At 35.0% G+C, this 19290-nt stretch overlaps 2 protein-coding genes across 2 annotated transcripts; one reads left to right on the top strand and one right to left on the bottom strand.

Annotated features, from left to right (window-relative positions):
• Window positions 1-389: 389 nt before the first annotated feature.
• LOC120610797 (olfactory receptor 5L1) lies at window positions 390-1340 on the top strand. Its single transcript, XM_039873104.1, has one exon. The coding sequence runs from the start codon at window positions 390-392 to the stop codon at window positions 1338-1340; it is 951 nt and encodes a 316-aa protein (XP_039729038.1).
• Window positions 1341-10509: 9169 nt separating this feature from the next.
• On the bottom strand, window positions 10510-11448 carry LOC120610800 (olfactory receptor 5W2-like). The gene has a single exon (XM_039873105.1). It carries the CDS (start codon window positions 11446-11448, stop codon window positions 10510-10512), a length of 939 nt encoding a protein of 312 aa, XP_039729039.1.
• Window positions 11449-19290: the final 7842 nt, after the last annotated feature.

Here is a 19290-nt window from a genome sequence, read left to right as displayed (position 1 = left end):
GCTTGGTATAGTATCACAATCGTTGTTATCCTAGTTGGACGGAACTTATTATACTTTTCAGGAGATGATCTCATATTGTTTTACAGTATACAGTTGAATCTATTCCAAAGTCCATCAAAACACCTCATTCGATTCATCAATTTATTGTGGTAGATAACAGCTGGGAATCACAGATTTCCTTTGATACTTAGATTAACTTTGATCGGTGGAATCTGCTGAGACATTGAACATCTTGAATCATTTGACAATTATATTTAAATTACATACACCGTTTGATATCAATGTTATATTTTTCTTAAGTTTATATAAAGGTGTGTTTTCTTTCTTATTCTCATTTCAGAAGAAACACGGAACTTATCATTTGGTTTGAAACCTGACACATGGTGGAAATGGGGGAGGAGAATTGTACCATTGTGACCGAGTTTATTCTTGTTGGATTATCAGATGTCCCTGAGCTGAGAGTCTTTCTCTCCCTGCTGTTCCTTCTGATCTACGGAGTCACAGTTTTAGCCAATCTAGGCATGATTGCACTGATTCAGGTCAGCTCTCGACTCCACACTCCCATGTACTTTTTCCTCAGCCACCTGTCCTTTGTGGATTTTTGCTATTCTACGAACATCGTGCCAAAGATGCTGTTCAATATATTAAACAAGGATAAAACCATCTCCTTCCTTGCATGCATGCTGCACTTCTACTTGTTTTGGACATGTGCCATCACTGATGTCTTCCTGCTGGCCGTGATGGCCTATGATCGCTTCTTGGCCATCTGTAGCCCACTGCTCTACCTGGTCACCATGTCCCAGAACCTTTGGGTGGTGTTGGTGTCAAGCTGCTACCTCTGTGGAATTGTGTGTTCTCTTATTCACTTTTGCTTAGCGCTTGAGATCACATCCTATAAGTCAAATGTGATAAACCTCTTCTTTTGTGATCTGCCTCCGATCTTTAATCTTGCCTGCTCTGATGTCACTCTAAATGAACGCATGGTGTTCATTGTGGCCACGTTCAATGAGCTCATCACCATCGTGATCATCCTCACCTCCTACTTGTTTATTCTCATCACTGTCCTGAGGATGCGCTCTTCAGACGGGAGGCGCAAAGCCTTTTCCACCTGTGCCTCCCACCTCACAGCCATCGTCATCTTACAAGGAACAGTCCTTTCCACTTATTGTCACCCCAGTTCAGGCAACAGTTTGGATACAGACAAGATGGTTTCAGTGCTTTACACTGTGGTGATCCCCATGCTGAACCCTCTGATCTACAGCTTGAGGCACAAGGACGTGAAAGAAGCTCTCAAAAAAGTCTTGGGATCCAAATTACATTTTGAGAAGGTCCTTTCTTAGCTAGAATCAGGATTTCATTGGAGAGCCCTATAAAGGAGCTTGGGGGGTGGATATGAGAGAAAAATGAAAAATAGAGAAGAATTTTACATACTAGAGAATGATACATGCTTTTTTGGTTTTCATATTTCTGCCTTAAGTCATATCTTCTTTTTTTTGGCTGTTTCAGACATTTATGCCACCATGCTGCTGTTCTCCAGTCTCTAATTGCTTGGAATAAATTTTGAGAGTGGTGTTGTTAGACTCCATTTTCTGGTTTGAGATAACATCGACATATTTCCAACAAAGTGCACATAGAAATACATGTCTTTTCCATCATCGTTAATGAATAAAACCATTCTTATTAAACTGATTTCATTTTTATTTACATGGGATGAAGATACATTCATCTCATAGACTGTGTTTTCTCATGAAAATTTGGAGTAATTTCCTACATGTTTATGTATATTTGGGGGTTTACTTTTTAGTTGGTTATGATTCTTGTCTTTTGCATTACCTTTTCTATTGGAAGATTATAATTTTAGAACTTTTAAAACCTACTCTTCTGCAAAACTGAGATATCATTCAATTTCATAATAAAATTTTCATAAAAATTACATGATGTAACTAAGTTCTTAGCACAATATATGGTGTAACTGATTAACAAGTTATCTGATGTTATTGCTATTTTTACTTTTCCCTTTTATTTGTTATTCTACCTTAATTCTTGATTAACACGATGATCATGTATTTGATAGCATACCCTTTTAAAGTTGTTGTGTTCTTGTTAATTTTTTATTTTCTCTACCTAAAATTATTTTAAGCATTCAGTATAATTTCTAAATGTATTATATTCTAAACTTAATGTATTAGTTTTCTATGGCTTACTAAAAAATTACTGCAAATGTGGTGGCTTAAAACACTAGACCTATATTCTCTTACAGTTCTGGCATCATAAATTTAAAATCAATATCGTTGGGCCAAAATCAAGGTGTCACGAAGATCACAATCTTTCAGGGTTGTCTAAGGGACAATTCTTTCTTTATCTCTTTCAGCTTCTGTTTGCTGCAGACATTCCTGGACTGATGGTCATATTACTTCACTCTTCAAGCCTAGCATCTTCAAAATTTTCTCTGCTCAATTTTTATTACATTTTCTCATGCATACATGTGTATGTGTATATGCGTGTGTGTGTATATGAAATAACTCTTTGCCTCTCTGTTCTAAATGCCTGTGATACCATTTAGAGTACACCCAGATAGATAGTCCTAGATAATCTCATCTCTCTATCCTCAACCTTATTGCATCTCCAAATGACCCTTTCCCAAATAAGGTGGCACTTACAGTTTCCGGGAATTAGAACCTGATATGTGTGAAGGTCCTTTTTCAAACCTCACACACCCATCTGATAGAGGATAAATCATAATTGACTTTTCCTATCTTCCTACAATGTTAATACTTTGTTTGACTTCATTGTAACAAAACTGCAAGGACCTGGCCCATAAAATGCACTCTTAATAATGTTTCATAAAAAGTAAACATTTGAGTGCAAAGTTCTTTTAGAAATATTCCAAATGAAATAGAGAAAGGTTTTTACCCTTGATCCTCTAATTAGAACAATGTTTCTCAGCCTTAGTACTTGTGACATATTGGGACAGATAATACTTTGCTCTGGGTGTCTGTCCTGTGCATTATGGGGTGTTTAACAGCCTCCCTGGCCTCTACCCATTACATGCTAGAACCACCCTTCCCCACATTTATGATAAGAAAAATGTCTCAGGTATTATCAAATCTCCCCTAGAGAGCAAAATCTTGAGCTGGGAGTCACTAGACTAGAGTATTTCAATGTACTAGAGCTCTAGTCTACTCAGAGAAACCTTCAATATTGAACTTCCCTGTGTTTAAGAAGCCTTTATAACTACCCAGGCACTCACATTTCATCCAGTTACTAATTTATCTCTCTCCAGAATCTATAATGTTCCAGAGATCTTTGATTTTAGGGTTTCAGGGACAGCAAGTTACTCGTACTTTAGCATGGATAACTATTGGTCTCCATATCCTAATAAGATACAAGTATACTTTTTATATCTAAAGGCTGATTGTTTTATTAGCACAAAGGAAGTCTGCAGTATATTCAGCTTCACAAAAATATGGAATGTCAGATTTCTATATTCTTTCCAATGTTACTTTGTAAGTAACACAGTCAGTTGGCTAAGAATAATCAAGGGACACTGAGTGCTCCTCAGAGAGGTTTGAAAAGAAATACAAGTTTCTTTTGTATTTCTTTAAGTGGTTTTATTTACATATATAACTTGGTTACTCTCTTACTTGCAAACTATAGGGGTTGATATGTATTTCTCCTTCCCTTACTTATTGCTTCTCAATTACTTGGTGGGTACCCAGTTTCTCCTATTTTTAGTGGGTCACTACTTTTGTACAAACAGGATTTGGCGAAGTGTTCATGGCCAGTCACCAGAGAACCAATGATTGGATTCTGAGTGGATGCTAGTGAACTAGTGACTTAATGATGGGATTTCATTGGGATTATTAGGAAAGAAGGATTTCTTTCTGCTGAGATTAATCCTCTGGGTAGATAGAAGCTCAAAAGTGCTCATATTCCTCTTTGCCAAGATATACAGAATCCATTCTCACTGGAGTTTGATATTCACTAGGTAAAATATTCTCTCTAAATCTCATTTTCAAGTTTCCAATCATGAGACATGCTTTCCAATCTCCATTGCTTGTGTTGTTTCTTCTACTGTTTCTCATTCACTCTTTGGCATTTGCCAAATTCTTTATATTCAGTTGAAATTATCCTCCTTTTCTCTTTTGTACCTAGAATACTGCTTGGCACAAGCTATTCATGGAGTAAAAGTATGTATTGAATTATGACTCTGACCTGTTCTGGCCTTGGATGACCAGAACTTCACTTCAACATGATGCACATATAGCACATCTCAGAGTCATTAACTTTATTTGTAATTGGTTTTCCATTGCCATGTTGACTCCAAGATCTCTAATTCTCAACAGTTAGATAGATGCAGTTTTGTTTCTTTCCAGTTTATTCCATCATTTTACCACATAGAATACTCTATTAGTTGTTTCATAAGTTGCTTTTGAGCAGGTGAAGTCAAATTAGATAGTAAATTTCATAATCTAATGTTCTATATAATAATAGACTCTTTTGAGAGCCAAATATGTATTTTTCTTTGAGACATTCTCAAGATGTAGAAACACACGTTACGTCATTTCATTTTGTGCGTAATCAACTCCTCAGTAGAACTGTTTAATTGCCCACATAAATTTTCCCACTGGGATTTGTATATCAGAGTGTGTGTTCCTGAGATTTGATGTGAGATCAAGAAGCAAATCTCAAAGCCTCAAAGCAAAATATAAAAGATCTTGCATTATCTTAGGGAACCATAGCTTTCCTAAGGGAGGCACAACTTTTTCTATGAGCTTAAGAGGGGTACCCAAATGGATTATGAAAAATGTTGCAATGGGTCAATTAAAATTTTTTTAAGTCTCAAAATTAATTTTTCCACTGAAAAATGAACTAATGCTGACAACGGTGTAGTAAGGTGAATAAAAAGAGTGATCTGGTACGTATTAGCTTAATCTTACCATATTAAAGCTCAATTTTAAATGTTTATCTTCTTAAACCAACTTATTTTAAACATCAGAAACTGATGTTTGGGGGAAAATATACTTAGAAAAACACAGGTTTTAAATCCTCACACTATTTCCTCCCAAAACAACAGCAATAACAAAAAATGTTCATTTCACACACAATATTCTTAAAATAACCCTCAGCATTACCGGAGGGGATTTTAAGAAGAAAGGAGATGTCAAAGCTCTCACACGAAATGGGAGAAATAAGGTTTATTACACATTGAAAAATCTTTGATTTGACAACTAGAATGTAGTTTGGGATGTGGAGTAAAAGGGTTTTAGGTCGTTGGAACAAAAATGATAGTTAAGTAAGCTGAAGTGAGAAAGTGGAAACCTGTGTAGATGCCTGTAAGAAAACACTGCACTGAAATGAAGGGCAATTAACAAAGGTAGATACAGGGCAATATTCATCAAGATGAAATTGACTTAAACATTGCTATATGCTGACAGTTTCTCAGATAAAGATTATTAATAATAATAACGGTAATAGTAAATATTAATAGTAATAATTAATACCTATCTTAATTGATGTAAATAGTTAGAGTTGGGTATACCTTTGAGAGGATTAGCTTCAGAGGAGAGGCATGTTTTTCCTGGAAAAGGAAAAAAAGGAGAGAGGGAATTGTCTGTCAATGAATTCAAATGCGTATACAATGGCTCAGTGAGAAAGTTGAGGGTATACTTATTTGCTATTTTATATTTTCCTCCACAAAATAGAAATCATTTTCTGTTAGTGAGACGAAGACTGTAGAATGAGACCTAAAAAGAAATATGAAGGTTTGCAATAGCTATTAAATGATGGAAATAGCTGTGTATAACATGAGATGTTAGAGAACAATTATATATACATAAATATATATATATATCATGTAGACATGCATATAAATAACAATATAGTGACATTAATATAAATGTAAAATAAACATGTGCCAATGATTTTACTTAATTCATTAATTAATTAAGTAGTTTTCATTGGCACAAAATAATTCAAAGAAGTCTAAATCAGCAATTCACAAATAAGTAGAGAAATAGATACAAAACTGGCTTTGTCATGATGTGGAGGAAAAGCGATTGTCTCTATATGGGAAAAAATGTGTACGGCTATAGACACATGTCACTTAAATTGCTATCAGTTATCTACACTTTTACGGATTTGTTAGGGCAAAGACAAGAAAAGGCAGAGGTAAATCAGAGACGTAGATAGATGAGCCTTAGTCTACATCCTTTACTATTTTTCACTACTAGGACATGGAAACATTCCTGGTTATCATTATCATATTGCCTGGGTTGAATTGAATAAATTTGTAAGCTTGAGGATTTCTCTAATTGTATTCTATAGCTTGGATTCCAGATAAAATAAAATAGTTGTCTGGATTGACTCAGAATTGCTACGTTTCCAACTTGTGAACATAAAAGTCACAAGATGGTGAGGATATGGAGGCTGGAGAAGGAAATTCATTTAACACATAAGGTGATAAGAAAGGAACTATTGTTCTTGTGTAATAAATGATAAAACTGAAACTCAGTGATTAATTGGCCTGGCAAGGTTTCACAAGTGCTGTGTGACAAAGCTAGGACTCAGTCACATTTATAACTACTTCTGAATCTTCTTTCTATTTTTCAGTGGATGTCAAACAATTCTAAGGAGTTCTTTTGTTCCTCAGAGGTGAAGTCACATCTCAAGGTGAGAAATATAGAACTTCTGTTCCTCTGCCCATACAAGTCTTCACTTGGAACAGCAGTGCTTTATCTGTGGTAGAAATAAAAACAACACAAATGGGAACAGAGGCTATTTATTCAGAGTTTGCTATATGACACTTTGGTTAACTATTACTTGATATTGGTGAAAGATGAAAGAATTGAAGAAAGACCGAAGCCCACATTTAGGGTCCAACTACTGATTTGATGGTGTCACTGTTTAATGTGGACTACAATAGCTTTAAGAAATAGGTGATAATTTATCAATTAGGTATAAATTAAAAATCTATATATTTTCTACATTAACTGTAGACATACCTAAGATGCTCAAATAGATTTAGAATAACTCTTCTATTTCTTTTGTTCATTTTCTTTTCTTTTTTATTTTTGGTTTATGTTGAGGTTATTTTTAATATTACCATTATTACTCTGTCACAATTGCAGAAGTCCAGGAGTACTTCAGAGAATGGCGTCAGAGAAAGGCACTGTGAAAAACGAGTTCTTTCTCTTGGGATTTAGCGACCATCCAGGACTCCAGAGTGTTCTTTTTGCTGTATTTTTTTCCATCTACTCTGTTACCCTGATGGGGAAACTTGGAATGATATTGTTAATCACAACCAGCCCCCACTTGCACACCCCTATGTACTTCTTCCTCTGTATATTGTCCTTCGTAGATGCATGCTACTCTTCTATCATTGCCCCCAAGTTACTTGTGGACTTGGTTTCTGATAAGAAGAGTATTCTTACAATGGCTGTGCTGCACAGTTATATTTTTACTGCTCTTTGGTTGACACGGAATCTTTCCTCCTGGCTGCCATGGCTTATGACCGATTTATAGCAATCTGTAATCCACTGCTTTATACTGCTATTATGTCCAAGAGAATTTGCTGCCTGCTTGCTATTGGAGCATTTTGGGGGGGCCCCATGAGCTCGGTAATTCACACTGCTAATACCTTCCATCTGTCTTTTGGCTCCAAAGAAATTAGCCATTTCTTTTGTGACATCTCCCTACTCTTCTCTCTGTCCTGCACTGACACTTACAAGCATGACATTGTTCTGGTAGTGTTTGCTAGTTTGGTAGAGGGTATCTGTCTTCTAACAGTTCTTCTCTCTTACGTCTGCATCATAGCAGCTATTCTTAAAATGGGTTCTGCCAAGGGAAGAAGAAAAGGATTCTCTACTTGTGCTTCCCATCTGACTGTGGTCACTATTTACCATGGTACTCTCATCTTCATTTATTTGCGACCCGGCACTGGTCATTCGCTGAATATTGACAAAGTGACTTCTGTGTTCTATACATTGATTATACCTATGTTAAACCCCATAATTTATAGTCTAAGGAACAAAGATGTCAAACATGCCTTTAGAAAAGGAATTAGTCAAAAACTGCTTTCCTAAGAATGGATGAAACTGAGCCTGAAAACTTTTCAGCAATGTCTATTTTTTGGCCTTTAGTTCTTGATTGGAAAAGTCAGTTTAATATGATGTTGCCCAAATCTGTGAGTAATGAGGCCTCAACCACAGAATAAGGCATGATGCCATGAGCAATACCAGTTTTTTCTGTCAACACTAGGAGTTTAGTCCCTGATAGGGAGTTAATTGGCTAAGGTCACAGAACTGACAAGTAAAAGATATATACAGATGGGAACTCAGGTCAGAGTCACTTCAAAGTCCATGTTTTGTCTTAAACCTTTTTCATCATGATCATTTTCTTAAAATGAATATATAAAAAATCCTGGTATCCTAATCATTTGTGAAATCTATTAAATCAAAGTCTTTACAAAATGTTTAAGAGATAATGAAATATTTTTATTTGTTTAAAACTCTCGAAATAGTGATTCAATACTAGGAACCTGCTGAAAATTACGTTTTTAACGTGTTGTTTGATTCTTAGGATGTTTTGAAGTACATAACAGTTCATTTTATGCACAACAGGAATCTATAAAGTTAAGGAAGAGGATTTAAAAAAAAAAAAAACCTTGTATAACCCATCACTCTGTCCTCTTTAACCTAGAAGAGGTCCTCTGTGCTCTTTCTTTGACAACAACCTAAAATAAAATGAATGCTTTTGTGAACCTGAAATTGTGTTATGCTCTTCATAAGTGGATAAATTCTTAATTGATTAGAGTGCCAACAACATATGCACTTCATTTAGTTTTTGGAATAAGTTATAGGATTATCTAGCCTCCATCTACAGAGCAATGACCACTATTAAAATTTTGTTTAGGATACAGTGCATTTATCTCACAGATACCTGGAGAGCCAATATAGAACATTACAAATGTAATACTAATGTAAATACTATTTGGTCTTTTTTTTTTTTTCTATTGAAAACATTATTAAGGTAATAAATCTTCCTTCTAACTTAAACTACATTAGTCGGATATTTCCGCTTTTAAATTCATTTAACTTTTAACTAGTAGAATGCTATGATTACACAAAGTGAAATGAAGTCCTCTTTTCCATTGGCCTTTGCAAAAGGTCCAGGTCCTTTATCCCAAAATTCCATTTATGCAGTTTCTTTACAATTATCTAGAGCACTATATTTGTTCTTCAGAGTGAAGACCAGAAAGGAAATCCACAGGCTAATGTGCACTGTGAGGTGTAGTATAAATCTAGAACTTTTTATCTTGGGTCGTCTGCTGATATAACTGGGCCATCATGTTAGTGAATATTGGATCTAAGAAGATTTTCATATCAAATGATTATTTTCCCTTAATTTCATCACAGCCAAAGCCAAATGGCAAGAAGTACAGATAGATATATTATCTAAGATAAACATTCTAGAAGAAAGTTAAAAAGATAATTCCTTTTCATATCATATTTCAGGTTACATTCTGTAGGGAGCTAAAGCTCCCCAAATTCAAAAGAGTGCATGGATTGTCTCGGGAGGCCTGCTTGCATAAAAAAGAAAAGGCTGGTTCTGTGGAATTCCAGGAAGAAGAAGATTAAGTATAGCCTAAGGGAGTGTTGAAGGGAGTGTCAAAGGAAGTGTCAATTGTACCTGGATCTTCAGGATGTTACTTTTATTATGTTATTTTGGGATACACAAAGGAACAGTTTGTGTTTAAAAGAAGGATAAGAAATAAACTCGGAGAGACAGTTGTGAGATCTGCTCTCCCTCCTGCACCCTGTCTGTCTTCTCTTTTTTCTCAGTCCCCGCTCCCCCATTCAGGTACCCGGTTTGACTTGGTCGGCTGGCTTCCGACAACATTCATTAATTTATTAAAAATAGTTTTAAATGGCACCCTGGAGCTAGGCAATTGTAAATAGCAAAGCAGAAAGGATAGTGACCAAGACTGAAAAGGAATGTGCCTTCATGAAACTTTGAGTTAGGGCAGGAGATTTTCAATATATTTCTATTTATTGATTTACTGCTTACATACTTCTAAGTAGGGTGATATTGGTACATAGAAAGGAGACAAGTAACCTAATGTAACCCACTAACACTCCGAGCAAGTTTATTAACCTCATGTATACATATTTAAAGGTATCCTAAAGAGAGAACATTGAATTGACAAGGGGTGGGCGTGGGGGAGTTCCTGGTTGCTATTTCTTTGATATCTCACTGGGCCTTACTCATGAACAGAGAAGGTAGGCATAAAAGGACCCTCTCTACAAAACAGCAGAGAGAAACTATTATTACTTTATCTTAGTCTGGAGAGAAAACTAAGATCAATAGTTACTGCTTCTTGCACTCAGTTTAGGCGCAAAGGAGAAATATCCAGAAGTACGTGTGGGGATGCTACAAGAAGCTATGTCAAAGTACCTGAACTTGAGCTCCAGAATCTATCAATACATACTTTGGGGTAAAAACACAGTTTTACCCAGAACATAATTTAGTGCTAATTGATTTTTTCAGGGCACCCTTCACATCTTTATTCCTTAAGCTGTAGATCAGTGGGTTTAACATGGGGATGGCAACTGTGTAGAAAACAGAGGCCATTTTGTCCGTATCCATGGAGTAACTGGAGCTGGGTCGAAAATACATAAACAGAAGTGTTCCATGAAATATAGCCACAGCGGTTAAGTGGGAGGCACAGGTAGAGAAGGCCTTGTGTCTCCCCTCTGCTGATTTCATTCTAAGGATGGTAGTTATGATGTAGCTGTAGGAGAGGAGCACAGTGACAATGCTGCTCCCTACAATGCAGCTACTGCAAGTGAGCAACACTATCTCATTGATAGACGTATCTGAGGATGAGAGGGCTAGTAAGGGTGGGACGTCACAGAAAAAGTGATTGATGATATTAGAATTGCAAAATGACAATCGGAATGTGCAACAGGTGTGGATTGCTGAATCTACTAAACCCACAATGTAGGCAATGGCCACCAGCTGTGTGCAGACACTCCTGGACATGGTAATTGTATAAAGAAGTGGATTGCAAATGGCTACATAGCGGTCATATGCCATGACAGCCAACATGACACATTCCACATCTCCAAAGGCACCAAAAGAATACATCTGCATTGCACAGAAATTATATGAAATTCTCTTTCGCTCAGATAAGAAATCGACTAGCATCTTGGGAGAGACCGTGGAGGAGTAGCAGACATCGCAGAAAGACAGATTGCTCAGGAAATAGTACATGGGCGTGTGGAGTCTGGAGTCCGTGCTGATCAGCAGGATCATCCCCATGTTGGCAATCACAGTGATGCCATAAACCAGTAGAAAGAACACAAATAGCCCTAGCTGCATGTCCCGTCTGCCAGAAAGTCCTACAAATACGAAGTCGATAAACACGGTACAGTTCTCAACAGCCATCACTCAGGTCTGGAAGCCCCTGGTTGTGAAAGAAGAAAGAGAAGAGTGGGTTTAACACTGTCTTACTGTCTTAAACTATTAAACTACCGGTGCCATCTCTTTTTCAATAATTAAGAAAAGAGATAAACAATGACAAATCTGCTTAAGGGAAAATGCCTCTTCTGGGATATATTTAATTTAGTATAAATTGATGAAATGTTAATAATAACATTGCTTACATTTGTATAACATTGTACAGAGTTTGTAGTGAACTTTCATCCAAAATAAATCATGCTCTTTTCACACCTACCTATGATAATTATGATATTTTCTGCTACCTCTATCTTATATTAAGAAATTGATGTCTTCAGTGTTCTAGGCAATAGTTTTTATAATTATTTGGTCCCGGTAACTCACATGTTCTGACAAGATTGTTTTTGTTTTCAGTGTTGTGGAAATGTTGTTACTCCCTGTGATAGCAAAGCAGAGTTAATGAGAGTTAATGAGAGGTGCATTTGTTTTTTCCTCCTCATCAACAATTGTGGAGCAGGCAGAGCTATTGCAGGTTCCTAGGTATACCATTCCCTCACTGCCTTGTTAACCTCTCACATCCTATCCAGCCTTAGTGAACAAGAGATAGAGATCATCTGTGATACAGGACCTACTGGAGCAGAGAGGGTGGTGATTGCCAGAGAGGTTTAAAAGGTCTCCATGAAGGATATGCTAGAGTGCACAGTCAGGAAGATGCCAGGGCCACAACCAGGGCTCCCACTGATAGCTGCTGTGCTCAAGGGAGAATCTAAAAAATGTTTGGGACTTAATTGTAGGGATGCTATCATCACAGGTGACATAGAGGGATTACTTATGTATTACTGTGCGAGTCCACCAACTCTAATCTACTAGAATCCACATGACCTATAACAACAAAACCGATCTGTAAGACACATGTAATCAAAGTTCTCACGCGCCGACAGTCTCATTACCACAGAAAGGTTCATGTCTAAACTATGCCCTCATCCCAAGACCCTTCAAATTATAATATTGCTTTACTGTGTTCACTGATCCCTGTTTCACTTGAATATCTCTGAATTCTACCTCCCTTTGGTGGTGTTGCTAGTCTTGGGAGGTGATTGAAATTTTATGTCCCACTGCCATATTTTACACAGCCAGTTATATTGTACATAAAATCACATGTGACCTCATTCTTCCTGTGAGAATACAGGGAAAGTGGAGTAGACGGTAAATGAAGATGGAAAGAGGGTATATAAATAATGACCTAGTGATCAATATGCAGGTGTCCAAAGCCTTGGTCTAAACTCATTTAATATCTGTTCCTGTAGATGCATCATCAAAAGATATGTTTTCTCTAAAAATGAATACATTTTAAAAAAAATACAAAGAGTACAGTTTAAATTTTAAAATGATAAAAAATGTCTAACCACCTCCGCAATCCATACTTCCAATTTATTGAATTCCTGCTATCTATGTATATGTGTTTAAATTAAATAAATAAAAATATCTGCATCTACGTGGCTTTCCTGGTATCACTGGTGCCTCTAGCACAATGCAAAGTAAATAACTGTGTACTTATACTCTCCTTCTTCCAGACAATAGTTGTCTGACCTTGAGGCCTGGACCATTATCATATAAGGGCATGACAGTGCTACCTAAGAAAACCATATTTAGTAAGTCTCCCAGTTGTAGGAAACAAGAAAAGAATGGAATGTAGGCTGCTAAAAATATCTCTATTCTAAAAGCAAGGTAGAAATTTAGCAATATAAAAGATCATTTAACTGAATATTCTATGAAAGTTGTATACTTTATTAATTTTATAAGCATATCTTAAAAACATATTGTATAAAATAAACTGCTAAAGATTTAAAAATTAATAATGAAATCCTGTAGTTCTTTATAATCTGATAGTAAATAATTTTTGATTTTAGAAAACCTCTTAAAGTTTTGTTATATGAAATCTTTTTAAAGATATACACATATATTTATCTTTTTTTAAAATAAAAAAAACAAGTAAACTCTCAGAATGAAAACATCCCTGCACTAAAATCTTGAAGAAAAGCAACATAACAAGCATTTCATAGACAGTCCTTGAGCCTTAAGACGAAGATATTCAATATGATAATTTTGTATGTTTTTACTGAAACAAAATATTGATTTTTTTCACTGGTAGTGATAATGTGTATGTTAGTTAATGCAAGATGTTATGGTGCTGTTTCAGTGTATGGTGTCTTTAGCGTTTCCTGAAACATGAAACATGTTTTATAGAACTATTCTCTCACTCATCCTCACTGGTTTGTGGGCCCATTTATAACCCATTTGTATAAGTGACAGTTGCTGAGGATAAATCCTTTTTCAAGCCAAATAGAGCATGAAGAAAAGAATGGAAAACAGACTACATTGCCTCAATTTGCATATCTTTTTACTTTAAGCTGTCTATTCCATTAACATGAGAATGCATATAGGAAATATCAATGAATTCTCTCTTGTTTCTATGTCTGCATGATATTATGTGTGTGTCTGTTGATATATGAAAATTTGAATTGAGAAGTGCTCCAATCTTTATTGTTTTAGACAAAAATATCATGGCATGTGGTCTATATGGATTTGGATTAACATATATTGGTATTTGCAACGTTTTATCTTTAGTATTTTTTGAAAAATACAAACCTTAAATTAACATATGTAATGATATCATTTGCACAGTAATAAAAAAGGAATGCTTTACTTATTAACCTTGATTAAAATATAAATAAGTTAGATCTTTTATATCTTTACACTAATGACAAACGAAGTCAGACAAATTCACACAGTCTAACAAAGAAATGTCATTGTTTGGCAATTAGATTGAGGAGTTTATTTAACTGAGTAAGCAGATAGAAAACGCTTCACTTACAGAATTCTCAAGACTTGGTTCATATGTCCAAAAAGTAAGGTTTTCCTTCCCCCTATATTTTTCAGTTTGGCCATTTAGAAACCTACCTGAAATGAGCAAGTCTTTCTGTCATTATCTCTTGTACATTAACAACGGGCAGATTGCATTTTATTCCTCCTAGTGACAGCTGGGACTTAAATCTCTAAAGCCTCTGTCTTCACTCTTCTGTATTTTGAAAACAGAATTAATTAGATTTCTGATTCTGAATTTTCCCCTGTGAATGCTGCAATGATGCTAGCAAAGGCTGAACTTTTAATTCTTCACTTTTTTTTACTGAATTGATGATCAATGTCAAAAATTTACCAAAATTTCTTTTAATGCTATGCTTTATGGCTACCTGAATCTACATCCTCCTCCAGTGAAACCAGATGTCTAATGAAATTCAAATAGGTCCTCTACTTAATGATTATCATCTGCTTTTCATTGTTCACCTGTTTCTTCCACTTCGGAAACATCTCTTTCACCTCTTATTTAGAAGTATGCAAATCTTACACATTGCTTTTTTTCATTAGCCGCGTCTGATTCCTTTCATACAGGTACATGTCAAGCATTCTCATTGCGATGATTTTTTGACGTGTGTGGTGGGAAAATTTTCCCTTCTTCCCTTTTATTTTCTTTGACTGGCTTAATAAATTTACATAAGACAGATTAACGGAAGAAAAACAAATTGAATTTTGCACAGGTGGGAGCATCATAATGAATGTGATACTCTAAGACGTGACCAACGGAGACAGTTTTTATACCTTTTAGACAAGAAAACAATAAATTTGTGAAGAATTGAAGACTTGACAAGACAGGGTTTGGCTTGAGGAGGAAATTAGTGAACAAGTAACAAGTTTTGTTTATAGAGCCTTATCAGCCCTAAATTTCCTATCTCTGGCGATAAAAAAGACCTTCTTGGTACAGGGAAGGTACTTTTCATATGAGAGATATATTTCCTACATTCAGGAGGACAAAGGAAGGTGAAAGTGTCCTTTTGTTGGTTCTTTCTTAAGAAACTTAAATTCAAAGTAATATTCCAAAGTGGCATACTTTTGGATGTCATATTCTGCTCTCCTTCAACTGTATAGCATCCACTGCAGTAGTATACTTTTTATCAAGTTACATATTTTATCTAGTTATATATATATAGATAGATAGATATGTCTTTCTACATTCCCAGCATCCTTAGTATGCAATTTGCATAATTAATGACCCATTAATAGTGTGTTAAGTACTTTCTAGTTGTTGGTTAGACTGGTGAATATTCAACAAAGAGTTTAAATAGCATTTGGAACCTGTTTATACTAACAAAATTCAAATGCACAAGGAAGAGCTTTCATTTAAAAAAATGTGCTGGAATAATGCTTTCAGAAAAAGAAAGCCAAGGTCTGTTTATTTCCAATGTATCTTTTGTGTGCTATCATTTTGAAAGTTGGCAAGTACTAGAAATATGAATTTGTCATCTGCCCAAATTCCTCCCATACAGCTACCAAAGTAATGTTCCAACTTCTTGTATCTTTGTCAACCACATTGGTCGATGACTTGATAGGATCTTTCAATGGGACAGAGGACACAATCCTGTGTTCTTGTTATTCTACCCCATAAAATGTCTCTACTATCCTTCCATCAATATGCTTCTTAAACACCTTTCATTCAGTACTCAATTTGTGAAACAAAAGGTATGGGTCTAAACAGGATATTTTGAAGATCTTAAATAATGTTTTGTGCTTTCCAAGTATTATTCAACTTATCTCTGCATATATGATCCCATATTTCAAATGTTATTATGTATTTCATGATCTTTCTCTAGCAAACTCATTATACAGGTATTTAAAGTGAGATCCAGAAATAATCAATAAATTTCTGGAGTATCATAGGCATGATTATTTTATAATTGAAAGAATTTGGTCTTCATGGCTCTTGACTACAGTTTAATAAACTCCAGAGAATGATGATAAATGAGATGTCAGACAGGAAAAGATAAATACTGTATGTATCACTTACATGAGGAATCTTTAAAAGCTGATCTTGTGGTAACAGTGTAGAATGTTTACCAGGGGCTGAGGGTGGAGGGAGTTGGGGAGAACTGGTAAAAGGGTACAAACTTACAGTTATAAGATGATTAATTCTTGAGAGTTAACAGTATAATGATTATAGTTACCATACTGTACCAAAATTATTAAAAGAAGAGATCTTAAACATTGACACCACAAAAACATTGTGTGACATAATGCAGGTGATAGTTAATGATATGGTAGCAATCATACTACAATACATAAATATGTCAAGTAAGCACTGTATCACACAATCCCAGGAAGCAAAAGGAAATACATAAAATGGTGTTTTCTGAACTTGTTTAATGTGACAAACTTAGGGGATACTTACTGCATTGGCCGTGTTCTGAGTGATATTTTAAGCTAAGTAAATCATCTCTGGAGGTTGACAAGCACAGATTTCTTTATGTTCATTAAATGATGTGGCTGATTGTAATATATTATAATGTATTCCTGCTATGAAGTTTACTTATTGCAGTTAATTTATTTTTTAATTACAAACAGGTAAATGAAAAATTTGCATGTAAACAAAGTAACTTATGAAGTAGTAAGTAGAAGACACTGTATGTACACAAATATTCCAGGCAATTTGATTTTTTCAGAAACCTCACTGGGAGCTACGAAGAGATATAGCCTTTTTTTCAGGGTTCTATAAAGCTAGAGTACACCTTAGGCTAAAATCATGAAAACAAAGTGTTCTTGATTTGAGGAAAAAGAGACACCTTTGCATATTTTATTGTCATTATTGACGATGGTGATGCAAATAGATTTACTGCTATAAGAGATATATTGGAGGTCAACTCAAACTAAATCATTGTAATAATTTACCACCAAAAAACAGAAGACACGGAAGTATTTGCATTACCCAAGAGCTTTACTAGTAACATCTACTTCCCTGGAGCACATTAATGGAATGGGATTTGTCCTTGGTCATGTTTTCAAATACTTTTCCAAACTCATTTTTCCATCAGGTGCTTCTCTGTCTCCAGGGATGGCAAACTCTTTAGGTTACACAGTTGAGGCAGGACTTAAATTTAACTTCCTATGCATGACTGTCCATCTAGGCAGTAGTCTAACATCCTTCCAACTAATTTGATTAAAACCTGAGCTTTATTGGCTATATTATTATTAAAAATTGGATAAAATTGGATAATTAACCTTTCAAAGGAATTGTATTTACTTTAAGATCTTTCTTAAATCATGGAAGAAACCGATGTTTTAAAATTTAAGACATCAGAGATATGGAAGAAAAAAAGTCTGTATCTAAAAGACTGCCCTGGTGCTATTAGGTAGGCAACTCTCTACTTATAAGCCCTTCACTTCATAAAATAGTTGAATGGCCCTGAATGGGCTATTTTGAATAAATTCAGTGCTTGATAATGGTACCAAGGAAGACCAGGTTCACTAAGTTTCCTTATTCTTAGAAACAACATCAAAAGTGTTCATGGGTTGAAAAAGATATTTCTTATTTAAAAAAAAATCAGTAATCATTTATAATGAAAGAGATAATTTTTCACGGAATGTTTTATGAAAGTTGCTTCTATATTTTACCAAAAATATACTGAACTTTATTCTATATAAGGCATGACTAGAGATAAAACATTTATAATAAAATTCTGAAGTTTCTTACAATCTAATGGTGCATAGACTTGCTTTTGGAATAACTTTTTGATGTGAAATACACTATAAAGAATACTTAAATAACAAGTTATACTAGATAAATTTTTAAAAAGTACCCTTGTAACCGGTACCCAAACCAAGAAACAACATTACCAGAAGCAGAGCCTTTTACTTCCTCCTATTGAGTAACTAATTTCTAACCCCAAAGGAATAATTGCATTCCTGGCTTTTATCACAGTAGAATACTTTCATATTTTTTTTGAACCGTACATAAGTAGACATCTAAAGCATTTACTCTTTCAGTCAATAATGACTTTTGCAATAATACATATTTTTGCATTCAATTTTAGTACATTCATTCTCATCATTGTCTAGCATTCTTTTGTAGAAATATATTATTATTTATTTGTCTACTTTAATGTGGATAGTCAGTTGAGTTGTTTTCCCTTTTCTATTATCAATAATGTTAATATGGACACTTTCATAATGTCTTTTGGTAGAAGATATACACTAATTTACACAGTTATCTATGACATGTGTCAATTCACACTTCCACAACACACTACCATTGTGTGAGTCTTCGCTATTAAATCATTACTGATACTTAATGTAGTCTTTCATTTTAATTTTACCGAATATGTAGATAACACTATTTTGCCAATGACTAAAAAATTGGATAGCCACTTTTATGAAGTGTTTCTTGAAGTAAAAATGCAGAATAGAAGCCCTGTTAAATGAGTACAACTTGATGGTCGTAGAAATTATACACCCATTCTAGCTATCTACCTGTCATTATTGCCACTTCCATTTCAAGTAAAACTGGCCTATAGATGTAATATATTCCATTGCTATGAATGTATTCTCAACCGTCTCCCACTATTTCAGTCGTCTCAAATAGAAATGGGTATATGTATTGATTCATATCAATACAGATATAGAATATGGTAACCAGATATGCAATAAAGACCACCAAGATTAAGACCTCTTTTGACAGAGTGGAAACTGTATCCCAAGAAGAAAAAGTAGTTCAAGGTCACAGTTATAGTGAGTTGAAAAAAGAGATTCAGACTCAGTTTTGTTGTCAATGCTTATATTTTTCATAGCATGGTTGTACACAGGACTTCAAGCTAGGATATTTGCTACCTCTTAAGCAAGAGCTACACACTTATTGATATAATGATAATTATTACAGTTTTCATTTAACAAATTTTCCTAATGAGCTTTTCACCAGTATGGAGCTTATTGCTTATATCATTATAC

The sequence above is a fragment of the Pteropus medius genome, unplaced genomic scaffold, assembly GCF_902729225.1.
Source record: "Pteropus medius unplaced genomic scaffold, Ma_sr-lr_union100, whole genome shotgun sequence".
NCBI lineage: Eukaryota > Metazoa > Chordata > Mammalia > Chiroptera > Pteropodidae > Pteropus > Pteropus medius.
The sequence above is the reverse complement of the archived record's forward strand: the minus strand, read 5'-3'. Positions and strand labels throughout refer to the sequence as shown.